The sequence below is a fragment of the Engystomops pustulosus genome, unplaced genomic scaffold (assembly GCF_040894005.1).
Source record: "Engystomops pustulosus unplaced genomic scaffold, aEngPut4.maternal MAT_SCAFFOLD_820, whole genome shotgun sequence".
Taxonomy (NCBI): Eukaryota; Metazoa; Chordata; class Amphibia; order Anura; family Leptodactylidae; genus Engystomops; species Engystomops pustulosus.
The window spans coordinates 6,101-28,559 of NW_027285699.1; the positions used below are offsets into that span (position 1 = coordinate 6,101).

At 42.9% G+C, this 22,459-nt stretch overlaps 1 protein-coding gene across 1 annotated transcript; it reads right to left on the reverse strand.

Annotated features, from left to right (window-relative positions):
- Positions 1-519: 519 nt before the first annotated feature.
- Positions 520-16,737, reverse strand: LOC140112535 (phosphoglucomutase-like protein 5; the record flags this gene model as incomplete). Its single annotated transcript, XM_072132521.1, has 5 exons — positions 520-678; positions 4,231-4,421; positions 5,207-5,332; positions 8,952-9,098; positions 16,575-16,737. Coding segments are annotated over 5 exons (786 nt in total), but the record flags the coding sequence as incomplete, so codon positions are not given.
- Positions 16,738-22,459: the final 5,722 nt, after the last annotated feature.

Consider the following 22,459-nt stretch of genomic DNA (forward strand, 5'->3'; position numbering starts at 1 on the left):
TTATTTGCAGTGGGGTCATGAACAAAAATCTGAACTGCTGGGGTCTGGAACTCTATTGTCTTTAGCGATAAATCCAGGTTCTCTTTGGCATCTTAGAAATGTCAAATTTGAGCATGGAGGCCTTGGAAGCATTTGTTGGTCTCTTTCAAATTCCAACATTTCCTTTGCCAGCCCAACCACCAGATTTATTATTAATTGAACATTTATCAGACCAGCAACACCCAAACTTTGGCAGCAAAAATAAGCAGGTTACATAGGCCCGGCTGCAAAATCTGTGGGTTAATGTGTTGCAGGATATGATGCATAACTTGTATGCCTCCAAGCCCAATTGTATCACACATTGCATCCAAGCTATAGGTGGCCAATAATAAAAGTGTTTCTTTTTCTCAAAATATTGTATTTACAGTACTTGCACATTTCATCTTTCTATTCACACATATATAGTTTCATTCAATTCATCTCCATCTTGGTGCAGTAGAAATAAAGTATAAAAATATAATAAAACAACTCCTCAGATACTTACTTGTCTATAGCTGTACTTGTAGGCATACTTCTCCCAAAACCTCGCACACCCATTTGTCGAAAGTAAGGCACACAGGAGAGGTTGGCTGCAATAATCGCTAAGGAATCAGAAGGATTCACAAAAAAGCCATTTTGTCCTAAAATCATGTACCTGTCCTGAAACAAATGCAGATGTTTAATTTAATTAAGCTAAATGATAAATTGGTTATGCTAAATAGAAATTCTAACACGTCAAACTTTTACAGGAAATCTACCTTGTGGAAACTACTTACCGTAGCTTAGTAGATCCAGAGGTAGATTTCCCATGTCATCAGTATCCATATGCTACTTTTGTTATGTCTTCGTATATAGAAAATGTGTTTTAAACCCTTCAGGATGCAGCCTTTTTGTTCATTTTCTATCCCCACTTTCAAAAGATCTTTCATTTTTTTATTGTTCCCTGTACAAAGCTGCATGAGGGCTTATATCTGCGTAACAAATTTCACTGGTATTTATTATTTCATGCCTCATACTGGAAAGCAGGAACATTTTTCCAAATGTGGTGATAAAAAGCATTTGCACCATTTTCTTGTGGCCTTGGTTTCACAGCAGGCTTGAAATAACATGTCTACTTTATTCTTTGGCTCGGTAAGGTCACAGGGATTTATTGTGTTTTAATACATTTTAAAACATGTACCGTATATACTCGAGTATAAGCCGACCCGAGTATAAGCCGAGACCCCTAATTTTACCACTGAAAACTGGGAAAACCTATTGACTCGAGTATAAGCCGAGGGTGTAGTATACAGCCTGCCCCCATGTAGTATACAGTCAACCAGCCCCCATGTAGTATACAGCTTGCCCCCAGTAGTATACAGCTTGCCCCCAGTAGTATACAGTTGCAGTATACAGCTTGCCCCCAGTAGTATACAGCTTGCCCCCAGTAGTATACAGCCTGCCCCCATCAGTAGTATACAGCCTGCCCCCATCAGTAGTATACAGCCTGCCCCCATCAGTAGTATACAGCCTGCCCCCATCAGTAGTATACAGCCTGCCCCCATCAGTATACAGATAAAGAAATAAACTTAATACTCACCCTCCGTTGTCCCGATGTTCGTTGCGGCTTCCGATCCCCATCGCGGCTCCCGTCGGGTTCTTCACTCTTCTCTGGCCGGGAGATTGCGCTGGCCGTCGCACACTGTGATGCCGCGCTGTCGCCGCTGATGACGTCATCCGCGGCGACAGCGTCGCATCACAGTGTGCGACGGCCAGCGCGATCTCCCGGCCAGTGAAGAGTGAAGAAGCCGCCGACAGGGATCGGGAGCCGCCGGGAGCCGCGAGGGTGAGTATTAATGTATTTATTTTTATCATTGACTCGTGTATAAGCCGAGGCGAGGTTTTTCAGCACATTTTTTGTGCTGAAAATCTCGGCTTATACACAAGTATATACGGTAAACCTTGTGTAAAAAAAAAAATTTTTTTTCACCATCTTCTGACACCAATGACGTTGTCATATTTCTGGTATAGTGTCACTTATTGCTACTATTTTGAGGACTCTGCGCCTTTTTGATCATTTTTTGTAAACATTTTTATATGTTGCACAATGTAAAATGCAAAATATGGCTAAAAAGTGGTGTTTTGGACATTTGTGCGCTATTTTCCATTACAGGTTAAACGTTGGGAATAATTGTTTCTGTATTTTGACAGACCAGAGATTTTGGGACTTGGTGATACCTAACATGTTTATGATTTAACTTGTTTATTCATTCCTATATCAGTTCTAGGGTAATGGGGGTAACTTTTTTTTATTTTTATTTATACTATTTTTCAGACCCCCTAGGGTATTTTCACCCTAGGTTGTCTGTTTTATCCTACCATATACAGGCGGTCCCCGGGTTATGTACAAGATAGGGTCCATAGGTTTGTTCTTAAGTTGAATTTGTATGTAAGTCGAAACTGTATATTTTATCATTGTAATTCTGGACACATTTTTTTGTTGTAAAGGGACAAAGGATTATCAATAAACCTTTATTACAGACACCTTACAGCTGATCATTGCAGACTGGGACTATAGAAAAGCAGCCAGAGAGCTTCACCAGAGGTCATAGGAGGAAGAGGGGTCCGTCTTTAACTAGGGGTCGTCTGTAAGTTGGGTGTCCTTAAGTAGGAGACCACATGTACTGCCATACTACAGTGGGGATACTACATGGGGATTTTCCGCATCATCTATTACAATGGGCAAATCGCATCATGTCTTGTATGTAATAGCCTCTGTGAGCTAAGGCTATTTTACACTCCAAGTTGCCTCCCTGCGCATCGACTCATGTGCTTCTGTCAATGTCCCGCCAATGTCCCTATCTTTTGTGGTGTGGGCTATCAGCACGTTTCCCGATATGGTGGTGCACAGTGCTACACAGTGCATGCACGGTGCTTTGAATGAGCCCAGTAGTAGACAACTAGGATGTGAGAAAGCCTCAGTTTGAGAAGCTAGCTCACAGCCAAAAACAACAGTCGTGTGCATGAGATTTATTACACAAACTGCCATTTCTCCCACTCCCATGAGGAGATTATCAATCTTTTAAATTGAGAAGTAGCACTATTTTAATATATAAGAAAGCAACTAAGGTTATAAAGAAGTCTGCAAGAGTTACAGTATTCTGCTTATACAGTACTTCAATCTCAATACATTCAGAGATGACCACACAATATAACTGGAGTGTAATCACAGCCGGTATACAAAAACCATTTAAAGGTGTCTACCATACATAAAGCTTGGGCTCTGTATCTAAATTTTCATGTTATAGGCATCTACCATACATAAAAATGAGCCACTATATCTAAGCTGCATTGTTAGAAAAGATGTATGATTTATAAGATACACAAAAGAGTCTATATAGGACAGTGTTCACACTATCCAAAGGGTGCGTCGGTACTACCGGACCTGTGTGCTGTAGCAAGTTGGCAATGACATCTACCGGGTTTCAGCAGTATCACGGGTGGTGTTCAGCTGCTGAAGCCAGCGTCTTCAAAAAGTAAAAAAAATAGAAAAAACAAGCGGCACTCACCCAAGTACTCTTCGTTTATTTACATCTCATAGGACAGGTAGGTGTGACAGGACATAACTCACAGCCCACTACATTACAAAAAACACCGCTATCGTTGCCCTGTTTGCTTGAGACTATACATATTACATATCAAAATGACCAAAACAAAGTAGGAAACTCATTAATAATGTTAATTTTGAGTAAATTTGAAAATTAAAAAAAATATGTACTAAACTTTACAAAAAAATACTATTCTCCAATTTTAACCACAAATACAAATAAAAAATAAAAGTTAAAACTTTTGTTGCATTTTAACTAGATCTATGTGTCATGAAAAAATACACTCCAAAATTTGTTACGGTAGTATGCAAAAAAATAAGTTATTGCCCTTAAACAAAATGCTAAAAAGCTAAAAATGCCTGGTGACTAGAGCATTTTCAGGCCGCATCACTATAGGGATTAATTATGCAATTTAGAAAGAACATTAACTGTTTTGTTTACACCAACTACTATTAAAAAGCAGAATAATGATTTCAGACATTTTTTTTACTATTAAATGTATTTTATCCAGGCTCTGATAATATTTTTGGCAGTTATATCACAAAATACAATTCCTCAAAAGTCTCTGAGTAGCAAATAGCTCCCATGCAACAGACAGCATGCTTGAAATACCTGAAATACTTACTCCGTCAGCATCAAATGCAGCTCCAAAGCCATGTTCCCCTCCTTTCATAACCTCCAGGAGACCACTGGCATATGTTAAGTTGGGGTCAGGATACTGACCACCAAAGTCTTCCAGGGGAACACAATTAACTGCAGAATTAGCAGGTGCTCCTAACTCATCACAGAGTATTTTTCGAACATAAGGACCCATCACTAGAAAAAAGATGATACCATGTATATTTTTTACCAAAACAGCACAAGGCAATGTATTCCAAAAGGTCAGAACAAAGACTTTACACTTGTAATATGTTAGAATTAAATTCCATTCAGTTAACAGGGCCTGTTATTTTTATAATACAATTTATGTAAGCCCTGATTCAATACCTACTGGATTGCAAAAGATTGTCATACCACGGGCATTTTCTTTCTAAAGGTCAAGTGAATCGATTCTTAATTTTATATATTTGAGTTAATAAAGCTTGGGATATCTGTTATCTAAATATTACATATAGCTATTTAATGATTTTGTGCTTAAGATTTGGTAGGGGTTTAATAATGTACATGGAATATGTTGGCGCTATATAATTGAATATTTTCCATTGTTATTATTATTTACTTCTATTATAAAACTGTTATTATACAGTTTCACCTTTCTTTATATGAAGAATTGCAAAACAATTTCATACTTTACTTTCAGGTTTCCCCACAGATTGTAGTTTATTTAACCCATTTAACTGTATAACTAAACAGGTTCAAACCTAAAAATTACTCTATTTACTTTGTACTAAAATCCCTGATCTGTGTTACTTCACTCTACAAGTAATTCTGTAAAATCTGTATTTTAAATGTTTATTCTTACTTCTATATTCTAAACTCTCTCCTATATTTTCCAATATTTAGTATGCAATCTGTATTTTAAATGTTTATTCTTACTTCTATATTCTAAACTCTCTCCTATATTTTCCAATATTTAGTATGCATAACAGCCTTTTCCTTACCTCCATTCATAGCATCAATCCTTATTTTCAGCTGATTGGGACCAGTAAGCAAGCTCTTAATTGAATTAAAGTCAAAAATTGTCCGGAGTAAATTGAAGTAAACATCAACAGAATCCACTACTTCAACTAAAAAGCAATCCAAAGGAAAAAAAATATTTAACATTGGTACATAGCTACATAGTTAGAACAGTTGAAAAATGTCTATCAAGTTCAGCTATGGAAAACAAGGGAAGGGGCTGAGGGTAAGGATTGTAAAGGAACACAGTTCTATATTATTTAGATTTATTATGACATTATTTTAGATGAGGTAAACACCTAGGTAAACATTAGAACTATAACTTTCAAGGCAACTTGAACTGGAATGTTTGTTGCAAGTTGTTTAAAGGGATTTTCCATAGTAGCGCAGGGTCAGTGCCGTAACACAGTGAAATATAGGGCATGTCCTATATTTTGCTATGCATGGTCACGGTGTGGTGCGGCAAAGTGTGCTCACGGCACCATAACCAGGCACCAAATGGTGCAGCCGCATAGCTGTTCCAATTACGTTTGTGAGAGTGAGCCCTGACACAGATCTATTATACAGCTCCATAGACAGTTGTCTTAGTTTGTGAATGCAAATGCATTGTTTTCAAAGCTTTTAATCGTAGAAAGTTGAACATTTAGGAAACTATCTTTAAAGGTTACAAAATATAACATAAATGATTTCAACTTACTATCAAAGTAACTATCAAAGACCAGTTTACTGTAATTGAGCTAATTAAGTAGATACCATTGATTTGGACTATAGTACAGGAGAGAATCCTTTCTGTGTATAATTTCTTTGATACAAGCATTGCAATGATGTAATTGCACTGTCAACATCCTTCTACTAGAGCCAAGGCAAAAGAGCTTTGATGAGTAGACAGTCCTCAGTGTGGCATGGGATCGTTGGCAGGGAAATGCATTTTATTATTTCGTTACTGTCCACATTCAAGGAGGAGAAGCATATAAATGAAAGATTGGGGCTCTCTATAGTAGGGGAGGCGCATATAGATTCATGAGTAGGGTCTGTGTAGCAGGGAAAGGAGCATAGAAATTTATGAGTGGGTGTCTGTAAATATTTTGAACATTAGATTCCATATCTCACCATCCACTACAGCTTTAAATGTGAGACTACCATTGTGACAATAATCTTGGTTATTTTATACATAAATTTGAAATGCAACTATATTGCAAATGCTTAGTTATGCTGATTCCTGTCATGTGACTACATTGTTAATGTTTAATTTTGACCATGTTGTTAGTATGTTGTAAATCCACCTTTGGCTTCGACACTGGCTAAATTCTTCTGGGCATGCTCTCAATTAGATTCAAGGGTGTCTCGGGCCAGCTGCCTGACATCTTGGGCAAGTAACAAGACTAAGCCCCAGAGCAGAGGGCCACTGTCTGGACTCGGCTCCATTTTTACCAACCCAGCCTGAAGTTACTACTAGGCTGTGATCAACCCTTCCTGTGGACCAGCTACCTCCTACCAGCTTTCCACACTGCTGAACCTGCTGCTGATGTTCGGGTGTTGCCTTCTGTTCATTGCACAAGTTGATTTGCACAACGTGCCTCTGTGTGATCCCAGGATCACCATCACGGGCTCCTCATCCTTGATCACCTAGGGATTCCTATATACACCTCAGCGGTTGCCCCATGGAGAAACTTATTCCATCAGTCCCTCCCTTCACTTTTCTTGCACACACCACCGGCTATGGACCTGCCAGGCCCTTGCTCTGATCCCAATAGCAAGCACCATGACCATAGAATGCCCCAGTCACCAGAAGAAAAACTAGGTCCGGTGGGGGATCTTACACATTGATGTCATAATACAGGGTCAAAACATACAGCGATGTCACAGTACAGGGGATAATACACAGAACAGAGATAATACACACAATTGATATCACAATACAGAGGGAATAAATAGAGTGATGTCACAGTACAGGAATAATACACGGTACAAAAATAATACATGCAATGATTACACAGAACAGGGTTAATGCATACACTGATGTCACAGTACAGCGTTAATATACACTACAGAGATATTATAGTCATGTATATAGTATAGTCAGTATATACAAGGTAAGATCCCTCCACCCACATAGCCTTGCCCCTCCGCCATGTGACCCTGCCTGGTCACTCCCGTCAGACCCGGAGATAGGAAAGAGATTACGAATCCCTGTGCTTTATGAAAGTAGGAAGTATCAGTGTTCCCAGCACTCTTATACTGCTGATTATGTGTCAAGAGATGGGGTAGGCAGGATGGTGGGAGCCCCCTCCTCCTGGTCACTGGTGAGGAACCTCCCTATAATCCAGGCCTAATCAGTCGGCTTCTTCACCCATACGTGTGCTTCAAATTTTCACAGTCCATTAGCCCCCTTTCCTCTTGTTTCTTCCAGTTATGTTTGCACATGTTTGCATCAGAGTCTAGTCTATTGAGTTACAGCTCATTGCTCCACATCACCCATTTCCAATATTCTACTGTCCACTTTTCATACTTTTCTGAAAGCTCTAGCTGACGCTTCTTATGACGTATTGATGTATTGAAAATTAGGTTTCTTCACCGTTTTTGGGTCTGTGGTCCCACTATTAAACAGCATTCAAGCGACCTCCACTGACATGTTTGTCCAACCAGAACTGATAGACCTTGTGATGAGCCACTTATGTTTTGCCAGAATGTCCAACCTTTTTCATATTATTCCAGCCGTCCTTCACATCATGCAATTTGCACAAACCACTGACTTTTCACTTGGGAATCAACCTAATAACATGCTGAGCTGTGAAGGAATGTGAGACCAGTTGCTAAGTCTAAGGGCAATGTGACCCTCGAAATGCATCAACCATTTCAAACTGACTTTTACTATGCAGCCACTTCATTTCTAGGTATGCCCCAAGGTGCAACTAGATTTTTTTTGTATGACAGTATTGTGGATTATCTGCCTGCTTTTTAATAATTCTTTATTTATTTATATAGCGCACACAGATTACGCAGCGCTGCACAAAGCATGACAAATTGGTCCCTGTCTCCATGGGGCTCACAATCTAAACAACCTAACAGTATGTTTTTGGAGTGTGGGAGGAAACCAGAGTACCCGGAGGAAACCCACGGAAACACAGAGAGAACATACAAACTCATACAAACAGATGTTGACCCAGGACCCCAGCGCTGCAAGGCAGAAGTGCTGCCCACTCAGCCACCGTTCCGCCCTTTTAAGTACATTGGGCCATTTGGAGGTACAATTTGATCCTTAAAAAGCCTTTAATGAAAGGACAGGGAATAAAAGTACAAATATTCAAACAACAGAAAATATTATCATAGAAGAATATTTTTTTTACCTGCTGCTTTTACAGTGCAGAATTATCTGAAAATAAGGGAATTGTGGTTGGCATCACAGATGCACATATGTCTGGCACATTATAGTGGCATGTGTAGCTCACACTCCAAAGGATATATATGGCAAGCATTTTATAAGGCATCTATGGCATATGTAGCTAGCACTATATTTTGGATATGTATGGCTGGTACCGTAAGAAACATATGTCAGGCATTACAGCGCTTGTTTGGCATACAGCTTATTGGCACAATATATTCAAATGTTCATGACAGAGATTTCTGCAAATTATTTTTTCACACCCCACACACTAAATGCTAAAATTTACAAGTGTACTTTTGTCAGTTGCCATGAAGAGGTCCAACAATAAATCAAATCCTCATTACCTCTAAATGGCTTGAACTTATTCTCCAGGTCAAATTCCTGTCTCCCAACTCTTGAGAGGTCAATCCTAAGGTCTGGACAAATAGCATATTCCTCAATAGTTTTACTGATCTGATAAATCTTATCTGTAGCTGCATCGAGAGCAGGACCTAAAACAGAATAAAATTTAAGTAAAAATAGAAGTAGGTGAACCTAAAACAAACATGTCAAAGCATATCAACTAATGTAGGGCATTAGGACAGTTTAAGTCAATGGATTGGAAGCACTGAACGCAGTCAACAATATCTGGATGAAACCCATAAAGAATTTTTTAAGGAAAAATATGTGGAGATTTATAAAATTGCAGGTATGTGGTACCTGCCTAATATTTGACTGATGAATATTCAATGAGCAACATAATTAAAATCACATGTCGAAATCGTGTTTGGGATTTCTGGGAAAATATTAAAAATAAGAAATTGAAAAGTCCCTACATATTTTTAATATCACTCTTAAATGTTTCTGTCACGGGTGGTCCCGCGATCCCCGTCACGGATCGCGGGCTCACCCGTGCCGTCGGTCCCCCGCCAGCGCACCGCAAGCGCTACTCACGGGTCCCGGCTCCTGCCCCTCCGGCGTCGGCTCCGTCCGCAGCTTCCTCGTCCCCTTCGGCTGTGCGCGCGCGTCCCCGACAGCTAGGGCGCGCGCGCGGCAAGTTCTGTAAATTTAAAGGGCCAGCGCGCCACTAATTGGCGCTGGCCTTTTCCCTTTAATTATTTAACCCTGCCTCTTCCTGTTACCCATGCCGGATCTTTGTGCCTTGCGCCCTAGAGAAAGCTGTATTTTGATGCCTTGTGCTGTTCTTGAGATTTCCTGTTGTGACCCCAGTTCCGTTTCTGACTACACTCCTTTGCCGCCTGTCCTGACCTGTTGCTACGACTCTGACTACGAACCCGTGCTGCCCGTCCTGACCTCCTGCCTGACCCCGACTACGAGATTGCCTGCCGATTCTGTACCTCGACCTTGGCTGCCACTGCGGACAAGTCACGCCTGTGGAACGACCTGGTGGTACCACGCCGCAGCAAGTCCAACCCGCTTTGCGGCGGGCTCTGGTGAAAACCGGGTGCCACTTAGACTCCGGTCCCAGGTAGTGGCTTGTGCCATCGTCCGCAGTGGTTCAGAGGATCCACAACCTCTAAGCCTGACAGTAAGATCCGGCCATGGATCCCGCTGAGGTGCCGCTTCCTACTCGGCCGACTCTGGCTGCCATCGTGGGTCAACAATCCCGAGAGATTGTCGCTCAACGCCAACAGCTGGAACAGGTTACCGCCATGCTGCAGCAGCTGCTGGCCACCCAGCAGCAACAACAGGTTCCTGAGGCCGCTCCAGTGGCTCCCGCTATCCCGGCTTCTCTTCCCGCCGCTGAACCGAGGCTACGGCTGTCTATGCCCGGGAAGTATGATGGTGATCCCAAGTCTTGCAGGGGCTTCATAACCCAGTGCTCCCTGCATTTTGAGTTGATGCCGTCTCAATTCTCCACGGAACGATCCAAGGTGGCCTTCATCGTCAGCCTTCTCTCTGGTATGGCCCTGGCCTGGGCTACTCCTCTCTGGGACAGAGACGACCCGGTCACAGACAATCTCACTGCATTTCTGGCGGAGTTCCGGTCCGTTTTTGAGGAACCTGCACGGGCCTCTTCTGCCGAGACTGCGCTGTTGAATCTCCGCCAGGGGGGCTCATCCGTGGGAGAATATGCGGTCCAGTTCCGTACCTTGGCCACGGAACTCTCCTGGAACGATGCGGCCCTGTCCACAACCTTTAAGAAGGGACTTGCCCCTCATATTAAAGATGCTCTGGCCGCTCGGGATCTGCCGTCTACCCTGGGTGGTCTTATCACCTTAGCCACCCGGATTGATGTGCGATTTAGAGAACGTGCTGAGGAATTACGCCTAGAGCAACCGCAAGTTCGCCCACGACGATTTCCTCGCCTGGCTCCAGCTTTTCAAAGACCGCTCCAGCCCCCTGATGTACCACCCGTGGAGGAACCTATGGAGGTGGACAGGCTCAGACTCTCTCCCCAGGAGCGTATCAGAAGGCGTCAGGGAAACCTCTGCTTCTACTGTGCCAGTCCTGGACACTTCCTGGGGTCTTGCCCAATCCATCCCCAACCTTCGGGAAACGCCAGCACCTAGGGTTCTTGGGAGAAGCGCCCCTAGGTGTGAGCAAAGCTTCTCCACGTTTGATGATACCGGTGCTTCTCAGCGTGGGCACCGGCACCCAGATCCAGGTCTCTGCCTTCTTGGACTCAGGCTCCGCGGGGAACTTCGTGGATGCCGCCTTGGTCTCCCGGCATCACCTTCCTGTGGTCCGTCTTGAAAGGCCGTTGGTCATCTCCTCCGTCAGTGGACAAATCCTTTCTGACCCGGTCCACTACCGCACCAAGCCACTGTCTATGCAAGTCGGTGTGCTGCACAAGGAGAACCTGTCCTTTTATGTGCTTCCACGTTCCACATCCTCCCTCCTGTTGGGTCTACCATGGTTGCAGTTCCACGCACCCGTTCTTGACTGGAAGACGGGGGAGATCCTTCGGTGGGGACCCGACTGCCAATCTCGTTGTGTGGATTTGCCTCGTCCTGTGCCAGTTCTGGTCTCTTCTGTGTCCCTTAAGGCCCTGGAGGGTCTTCCGGCATGTTATAAGGACTTTCGTGATGTCTTCTCAAAGAAGCAAGCTAAGACGTTGCCACCTCACCGTCCCTACGATTGTCCTGTGGATCTGTTGCCGGGCACTTCTCCCCCACGGGGTCGTGTGTATCCGCTTTCTGTACCAGAAACCTCAGCCATGTCGGACTATATCCGAGAAAATCTGCAGAGGGGATTTATACGCAAGTCTTCCTCCCCGGCTGGTGCAGGTTTTTTCTTTGTGACCAAAAAGGACGGGTCACTCCGACCATGCATAGACTATCGCGGTCTTAACAAAATCACGGTTAAGAACCGTTATCTGTTGCCATTGGTCACTGAGTTGTTTGACCGCCTTCGTGGAGCTAAGATCTTCTCCAAGTTGGATCTTCGTGGGGCTTACAACCTCATTCGTATCCGCCAAGGGGATGAATGGAAGACCGCTTTTAATACCTGAGATGGACACTTCGAATATCTGGTGATGCCGTTCGGACTCTGTAATGCACCAGCCGTCTTTCAGGAGTTCGTGAATGACATCTTTAGAGACTTGCTTTATGTCTGTGTGTTGGTCTATCTGGACGATATCCTCGTGTTTTCTCCGGACCTTGAGACCCACCAAGTCCAAGTACGGCAAGTACTCAGTCGATTAAGGACCAATCGTCTCTATGCCAAGCTGGAAAAGTGTCTGTTCCATCAGCAGAGTATTCCATTTCTCGGCTATGTCATCTCGGACAAAGGCCTTCGTATGGATCCTGCCAAGCTGTCGGCGGTTCTTCAGTGGCCTCGCCCAGTGGGACTGCGCGCTATACAGCGATTTCTGGGCTTTGCGAATTATTACCGCCAGTTCATTCCACGTTTTTCCTCTCTGGTGTCTCCAATTGTGGCACTTACCAAGAAGGGTGCCAATCCCCGACTCTGGCCTTCGGCAGCTGAGGAGGCCTTTAAGAACTTAAAATCTTTGTTTGCCTCGGCTCCAGTCCTGGTGCGTCCCGACGTTGAAAAGCCTTTTCATCTGGAAGTGGATGCCTCCTCTGTAGGGGCCGGAGCAGTGCTCACGCAGAAGGGTCCCAAAGGCCGCACAGTCACCTGTGGATTCTTCTCCAAGTCTTTTTCCTCCGCAGAGAGGAATTACGGGATAGGAGATCGAGAATTATTGGCGATCAAGCTTGCCCTAGAAGAGTGGCGTTATCTCCTGGAGGGAGCTCTGTTTCCGGTCAGCATCTATACAGACCACAAAAACCTCCTCTATCTCCAGACTGCTCAGCGACTCAACCCACGCCAAGCTCGTTGGTCACTCGTCTTCGCCCGGTTCGATTTTCTCATTCATTTTCGTCCGGCCGAGAAGAACATCAAGGCAGACGCCCTTTCTCGTGCTTCGGATGTCGTTGGGGAAGAACCGGTTCCTCGTCATGTTATCTCTCCTGACCGACTTGTACTGGCCGCGCCAGTGGATCTTCGTCTATTACCTCCTGGCAAGACATACGTACGACCTGTGCTACGGAGGAGAATTCTGTCTTGGGGACATTGCTCCCGTGTGGCTGGGCATCCTGGGGTGCAGCGTTCTATCGCCCTCATTACCCGATTCTACTGGTGGCCAGACCTGGCCAGAGATGTCCGGGATTTTGTGGGTGCCTGTACTTCCTGTGCCCGGAATAAGCCTTCACGTCTTAAGCCTGCTGGTCTTCTTCTGCCGTTGCCAATACCCAGCTGTCCATGGACTCATATTGCTATGGATTTCATCACGGATCTACCATCTTCTTCAGGCAATACTGTCATCTGGGTGGTGACTGACCGGTTCTCTAAGATGGCCCATTTTATTCCTCTGCCAGGTTTGCCAGCTGCTCCATGTCTTGCCGAACAGTTCTTTCACCACATCTTCCGACTCCATGGACTTCCACGACACATAGTCTCTGACCGTGGAGTACAGTTTGTCTCGAAATTTTGGCGTTCTCTCTGTAACCAACTACAGGTGAAGTTGGACTTCTCTTCTGCCTATCATCCCCAGTCGAACGGGCAGGTGGAGAGAGTTAACCAGACTTTGGGCTGCTATCTACGCCACTTTGTTTCTGCCCGTCAGGACGATTGGTCCCAATTGTTGCCTTGGGCGGAGTTCTCCTATAACTCCTTGGACTCTGCATCAGCGGGTTCCGATCCATTTTTTGTCAACTATGGACTCCATCCTCGCCCGCCTCTACCTCTACCCGTGGCTTCTGATGTTCCTGCTGTTGAGGAGTTGGTACAGGACTTAAAAACCATCTGGGAGCAGACCCGCCTTTCCTTATTACAGGCTTCGACGCAAACTAAGATTCAAGCCGATAAAAGACGCAGACCTTCCCCCGTCTTCTCTCCTGGTGACAAGGTTTGGCTGTCCTCCAAATACGTCCGGCTTAAAATTCCTGGCTACAAGCTCGGTCCTCGTTTCCTGGGTCCCTTCGAGGTGATGCATCGCATCAATCCAGTCTCATATAAGCTGCGCCTTCCTCCTACCATGCGCATCCCGAACTCCTTCCATGTATCCCTGCTCAAGCCTGTCATCTTGAACCGCTTCTTCCGACAGCTGTCTCCTCCTGCTCCAGTGGCCGACTCCTCTGACATCTTTGAGGTAAAGGAGATCCTTGATGCTAAGACTGTAAGAGGTAAGCGGTTCTTCTTGGTTGACTGGAAGGGGTTCGGGCCTGAGGAGAGATCCTGGGAGCCCGAGGACAATATCCTGGACCAGGATCTCCTGCAGAGATTCCTCCAGCCCAGAAAGAGGGGGAGGCCGAAGGGGGGGGGTACTGTCACGGGTGGTCCCGCGATCCCCGTCACGGATCGCGGGCTCACCCGTGCCGTCGGTCCCCCGCCAGCGCACCGCAAGCGCTACTCACGGGTCCCGGCTCCTGCCCCTCCGGCGTCGGCTCCGTCCGCAGCTTCCTCGTCCCCTTCGGCTGTGCGCGCGCGTCCCGACAGCTAGGGCGCGCGCGCGGCAAGTTCTGTAAATTTAAAGGGCCAGCGCGCCACTAATTGGCGCTGGCCTTTTCCCTTTAATTATTTAACCCTGCCTCTTCCTGTTACCCTTGCCGGATCTTTGTGCCTTGCGCCCTAGAGAAAGCTGTATTTTGATGCCTTGTGCTGTTCTTGAGATTTCCTGTTGTGACCCCAGTTCCGTTTCTGACTACGCTCCTTTGCCGCCTGTCCTGACCTGTTGCTACGACTCTGACTACGAACCCGTGCTGCCCGTCCTGACCTCCTGCCTGACCCCGACTACGAGATTGCCTGCTGATTCTGTACCTCGACCTTGGCTGCCACTGCGGACAAGTCACGCCTGTGGAACGACCTGGTGGTACCACGCCGCAGCAAGTCCAACCCGCTTTGCGGCGGGCTCTGGTGAAAACCGGGTGCCACTTAGACTCCGGTCCCAGGTAGTGGCTTGTGCCATCGTCCGCAGTGGTTCAGAGGATCCACAACCTCTAAGCCTGACAGTTTCATGTACAAAGTGCCTTATGTATCAAAACTGTCAAACTGAGAAAATATCAACAATAGCAAATGTCAGGCACCAGGGGTAGTGGACCCACTAGACCACCGCGGATGATGATGTAAGCCGTCACCTGGGACCGGAGTCTAAGTGGTACCTGGTTTTTACCAGAGCCCGCCGCAAAGCAGGTTGGACTTGTTGCGGAGTGGTACCACTAGGTCGTTACACAGACACAACTTTGTCCACAGTGGCAGCCAAGGCAACCCCCGGATATTGGTCGCAGGAGCACCCGTGCCTGTGACAGCAAACTTTTTTTTCTTAAATGGCTCTGATATTGTTACTATTATTTAGGCCTTTTATTATATGAATTATAATTAAATCTATGCTCTAAACCAGCAGCCAGGACACTACAGCACTACAGTTATGTCAGGGCATGTATGGAGTCGAAGGACCACAACAGTATGAGGGACATTGGTTTCTTATAAGTGCACTACAGACAATGTCATGAAGGGACAAACAGGGTAGCAATAAAGTATGCATCATTGGTCATGTGGGAAATAATAATCTGTGGGAAATAGTTTTCTTCCCAGGGACGTTAATTTCCAAATTGGCATCATCTCAGCTATGAAACACTCTCATTTTGGTGGCAAAATGGGCAGTCCAGAAACTTAGACAGCGTAGCCACCTTCTAGGGACACTGCGTTTGTTAATTCTGTGTACGGTATGTTCTACTGCCCCACTATAGTCATAACACACAGGCAAACAGTAGTTTAAGTTGTAAGAACTTTACAATGTACTGGACAACACACAACCAAGACAGCCAAGTATCTAAAGGCAACTGCACATAAATGGTGTATGTTTACACCTTACTTACTATAGAAAATATACCATTATATGATCCTTGACCCTGACTTTTGGCTTTTGTCCTAAAATGGACACTGTAGATGTGCACATGTTGATATTGTCAGCATCATGAACACTAAGGTCTGTAACCATTACCAACAAGAAACAAATTATTCAAACAGAAATTCTGAAGGTCACATGTTTGAATAAATTTTTTATAATATATCACAAAAATTGCTTTTTCCTAAATGGTACAACCAAGACATTAAAGTAGTTGTGCAGGATTAGAAAAAAAGTTTATATATGGCTGGGGGGTGTATTATCCTATACTTACCTCTTTCCGAGCACCTGTTCTCCGGCGACGGCCGTTATTGCTGGCCTTTGTTAGTGTGTGCGCCACTGCAGCCAGTCTCGTGCACTTTTTGATATGGCATCACCACCGACCTCTACACACATACAGAGGCAGGAAGAAAGGTCCGTTGTCGCAGGAGAACAGGAGCATGAAGTGAGGTAAATATAAGAGGTTTATTGTTACACCCCCAGCCATATATAAACTTTTTCTAATCCCAGACAACCTGTTCTTTATATTTTTAACTAGCAAATAGAAAAATATAACCTCTTACCCTCTTTTCTTACATAGATTTTATTTATGAAAAAATATTAACCCTTTTACCTCCGTTGGCAACATTAAACTTGATTCCAAAATCTCCACCAGGTCCACCAGGATTGTGACTAGCTGTAAGAACAATGCCGCCAATTGCCTTAATTTTTCTTATTATGCAGGAGACTGCAGGAGTAGACAGCAATCCATTCTGGCCAATCACCAAGCGGCCAATCTACAGGCAACAGGAACAGAAAGAGAAATAAAGTTTTAATTAATAAATGCATAATAGTACACTAATACTTTCAAGCACTTTAGAATGTATTTTATATTGGCCTATTTGGTACCAGGCTCAATCAAATCATTTCTCATAAAACATATTGCAGTTCAATATATGTATATCATGTGTCATGTGTTAAACAATAAGTTAGAATTTACTAAGTCAAATTACACTTACATTATGATTATAAAATATATATTTTTCACTTCTAATTATTTTAACTCCTGTATAAAACAGAAAAGCTTAAAAACTTCCTAAAAGCTGTTTTGAATGGTACAGTTTCTAAAATGGGGGTTTAAAAAGTTTAAAAATTTTAACTGAACTTATTCCTAAAAATGGCTCTTGTGAAAATATAAGTCTCCAACATATAACAACCTTTAACACACAATTTTTTATAACTAACTTCAAGTATAATGAGAAGACATCTAAAAATTACCAATTTTAATTTCCCCCCAATGGGTCACAGCTGTTTTGGTGGCACCAGGAAAATATACACAATATTAGGTTTTAATATTATGGCACTATAGGTGACTTTGCAACGTTTTATGCAACTTGTTGTAAGTCATAAGATTGTTAGTGCTTCTATACTCAACTGGCTAAAATAGCCCCCTGTGACTTTTTTACTCCAAAAAAATTAGCAAAAAACACAATGAGACTTTTTTAAAGCCAAAAAAGTGAAGAAAAACCAATGATGAATGTCCCCTATGATGAGGAAAGTGGGACTATTATATAGAATCTCTATAAAGAGGGGCTAGTGAGCAATGTCTCCTTTTGCCAGCTGCAAGTGTACTGTAAACTCAGTCAGAAAGCTTCAGAGATCACAAATCACATAATGCCCAGAAAAGGAACCAATGATTTCTGAAATTGTGTTGCAAAAAAAAGGTAAGTGTTAAGAAATTGGGTCTTACTCTTACAGTATTATTGTTTGTTGTTCTTGGTAACAGAATCTAAACTTGGTATGATTGAGCCAGTTATGTTCAGCACACGTAATTAATACACTTTTTATACTTTTTATACAAATCCTAGCCAACAATGCCATATGTGTCTGAGATTAGTTGACAGGCTGTTACTCGACATCTTTGATTTAGGACAGGATAGAAGACAAACTGGGAATGTTTAACTTTGTAAATACTAAGCAGCACTTACAAGATATTTCCAATATTTCATCTTTCTCTATTTACAGAGGCACTGTTCCTGGAGGTACAACACAGCATGGCATAATACACACTCCAAAGCACAATTTAAAGCAAGGTCACCTGGGTGGTAGCATCTCACACAATGTCCAGCAAGATTGGCAGGTGTAGTTACAGAAGAAGTCTTATTCATTATGCCTGTGGCCAGGGACATTACTTGGGTCATAAAAGATCCAGAATAAGGCCCCAAATACATATGTACCACAGTACCAGTACCAGTAGTGTCCATTCCTGTACATAACCCTCCTAACATGTAGTTGCACCAATAACAAACCTACTTACGGTATATCCAGCAAGAGACAACAGAGGGGAAAGCCCGACCTATTCCATCAAGTGGCTACATGTGATGTGTCCTTGGATTGTAGTTGTTCTCTATCTTCTCCAATAGGTCCAACTTCCCCATGTCTCCACTTCCTGCCATGTGTCATTCCTGTGGTGTTTACCACACAGACATCTTATGTTCTTCATTGTCCCCTATATCTTGGTCCCCTAACAGTGTTATTCTGCTGCTGTCTCTAATAAATAAAGTAGTAGTGCTAGATGGAAAGTTCTCCTCGAAATACCAGTAACTGAGAAATACACACAGTAAATGGCCCCAACAAATATCACACCCTCCTCATCGTGCAACCCACCTAATGCTCCCCCACAGACTGCTGGACCTTTCCTTAATGAAGGGAAGCTGTAGTTGGATAACTCATTAATGAGGGGACGCTGCTGCCATACATTTCATTAATGAATGGAGGCTGCTGGACATTTTGTTAAAGAGAAGCAGCTAAATGGTCAATACGTGCTCCCAGTTTTTTGCTCTAAAATTTAACTTCCTTCAAATATAAAAATATAAGAATATTACCACAATCACAGTCTCTGATCTAACTAAGTGCCCCTGGTTTATCATTCTTGATTATAATGGTAGATTTCCTTTAACTAATACAAAAAGAAATAAACATTTGCGCTCCAATACCTATATCCTAGTACATAATAAAATAAAAGAGTCAAGATATGTCACCAGGTAGCAGTCAGGATGCAACATGCCAGGAGATGAGAAAGGAGTAAAATGAGGAGTATCCCAGAGTTCAGATACAGGTAGACAGTGACAAAGTTAAAATACAGTAGTGAGATCCAAGAAGATGGCTGAGGTCATAATCAGGTTCAATAAGGAGTGAAAGGTTACAACATTTCATTGTATAGAAACCACTAACACTAAACTTAACCAGCTACATCAACACATAAAAGCACAATAGCCATAGTTATTACAGTAGCATCAATAAGAAAATCTATATTTTAACCTTTTATGGTGGTTGTTTCAATTGAACAGCTGCTTTGTGCTGTGCTTAATAGCTTTGCATTGTTGTGGTTACATATCCACAGCTGCCAAATGAAACCTTCCCTGTACACATCCACTCGAGATGTGCATCCCTGGGAGACTGCACTGGACTCCACTGCAAACCCACTATTTCCTTCCCTTTACTCATAATAATGAAGGAATCAGGGAAATGATGAGCTTTGTTCCACTATTAAACTATGAAAGCTGTGCAAAGCCTGCCATGTATGGCAAATATTCACCTCTCAGCCACAGCTGTCAGCTAGACGTGCCAGCTCTTAAATTGGCCTGTATAAATGGAAGAAATGTAGATCGAAAGCCACAAGTTAACATACAGTAAGGCAACATTCACACAATGTATGCCCACTGTACCGTAGTACGGCTGGCATACATCGGCGCTGGGAGAGGAGCAGGGGATGAGCGCAGCTCACCCCCGCCCCTCCCCATAGGAATACACAGCGCACAGCGCCGTATTCCGGAGAAAGATAGGACATGTCCTATCTTTCTACAGGCTTCGGAACGGTACGGTGCCGCACGTGTGCTGCACTGTACCGCTCCCATACATCGCTGTGAGGCCATAGAAGTGTATGGGGGATGTACAGTATATACACCGTATATACATCAGCCGTATATATATGTCCCCCATACGTTCGTGTGAAAGTAGCCTTAAGGAGACACTATTATTATAATTATTATTATTATTACTTAAAAAACCTCTCTCCAAATAGCTCTAAGTTGAATTCAAGGTCTATAAGTCATTATTGCTCTATGCCTCTAATTTGCATCTAACTTATGGCAATTTTTTTTAAAAAAAACTAATAACATACAAGACTTTCAAATGTCAATGGGGGTTGGTTTTTTTGGTGGATGGCACAATGACACATGAATTTCAATGAATTCATGCACATGGATCATGAAAAATATAGATACCTCATGGATTACATAGCGTGAAAGGTATCAACCGCATGCAGTCCATTTGGCAGATCAATTGCCTGATGTATCCATGAGGTTGGTACAAGATTGTGACCCAATTTGCCCTCCTTCCGTTTTCCTTGTGGATCAGCAAAAACAGATGAATATGCACCCATTTTTTACATATGGCTTGATTACACACAGATGGCAAAAAAACTGACTGCTAATCTATTGTTTTAGGCCCAGGACAGCACAGGTAGCCTAAAAAAGCACCTTGCTCTGAAAAAAATAACTTTCAAAATTTGTTTTGATCCTGGACTGTTAATTTAAGTTTGTTGGAAAGTTATGGACTATTTAAATTTTTTTAAGTATTTTCACATTTGCTATTCATCCTAATTGTGTCATGATTGTTGCACAAAAAATAATAATGAATATTGTGATTTTGACTATTTTTTTCAAGATTACAGAATTTTTCTATTTTGAAGCTATTTGTATAAAATTCTGCAGCAGCAGTTAAGTGGGCAGGAACTAAACTACATTTGCCCTGAGTCTGAGTCAATTACTGCCCATAATTCCAGGATGTTTTCTCATGAAGTAACTTAGCAGCAAATACAATGATATTCCAAAATTCCAACAAGGGCCTCTCCTGAGCTCAGTATAGTACGTACATTCAGGATATATGGTGACTATACTGTTACATCTATGCCAGCATCATTATCTGTCCCTCAGTGTTTTTGCATGTGTGACTGTACTTTATGTTCCTGGTTGTGTTTAAGCTATTGCACCACACTCAGCCCCTCTGCGGCTCTGCTATAGCCTGGCAATAGTTAACTGCTGTGATTGGCAGAGCTGTACCCCAGTCAGCTGCAGATGAGGCTTTTCAGTGCCTATTTGTATCCCACTCACTGCTAGTATATTGCTGGTTATATTTCTGACTTTGCTTCCTGTTTGCTGTTCGCTCGTTATACTTTATCTGCAATTCCAAATTTGGCTTTTGTATTTTTGACTATCTCTTTTGATTTAGATATTGCGTTGTACTTGTAATCTTTGTTGTGACCCAGACCACTGACCTAGCTTTTTGATTTAAGTGTGAGTCTTATTCTGTGCCTGCATGGCGACCTAGGGAGGGGTTGTCTTTGTGGTTCTTATCACCTATGATAAGCTGAGGCAAGCAGGTAGGGAACAGTTGGGGGGGTCTCTTCTCTGATTCCAGAGTACCTGCTACAGGAACTGGATCTTTATATGTAGATCACAATTCTATTTAACTGATTGTATATCTGCTTCTGTAGCTCACAGCATTTAGCATCTAAAAGATACTCATCTAAGGCCAAATATGTCTTTTCACTGCATCATATGCACATAAATAGATATGAAAGTCAGCAGAAGCAGCTTCTTGCTATGTGAGTGCCGTGTCAGGGGGCCCTTTTAGCAGGGGGAACCCTGCTTCCGGGTTGATCCTCCTGTTTTTTTTTAACACAGGGGCACAAAACTTCCTCCTGCTAAATAGTTTCAGGATGTTGTGTACTGGACTGCCTTGGCCGCCATGCCTCCACGGCACTTGTAACAGCAGCTATTGCTGCTATGCTGCTAGTTACGCCCCAGCTGGTGACAATGTCCTTTAAACTGGATACATTTTCTTGTATTATCACTGTCCTGGCGTGCGCTATCTTTTAGTACTTAAAGGCATTGTCCACTTTCTGCAAATAAAAATGATTATTTGCATAAAGACAACTTTTACAATTTTCCGATTAAGTAAGCTTTAAAGCTTCCTATTGAGTAAAAGCAAACAGAGTTCTAGAAAAATTGGAAAATTTATATAAATTTACCCTAAACAAACAATTGTATTCACTTCCTGAAATTGGACAACCACTTGAGTATCTAAGGCAGTCTATTAACAGTATAATGTGTAAACTCAGTAAGTTTCATCTAGATCAGTATTTGAATAGTTAATATGGATATTATCAGAGCAAGTATTTGCTAATGGATGGATAAAGTAGCAAGAAAATTAGGTGACACCCATGTTATACAGTGGCTATAAAAAGTCAATAAATCCTTGTTAAATTGCCAGGTTTTTGTTGGAAAAAATAAAAGTGACAAAACTAAAATAATGTGGTTGTATAATTGTGAACACCCCCTTACATGTGGTTGTGTTCAGAATAAGACTCATTAAACTCATTAAATAGTTGCCATCATTTAAAGTGATTTTGAATTTAATCATCCAAGATTTTATTAGCTGAATATTTGCATACAT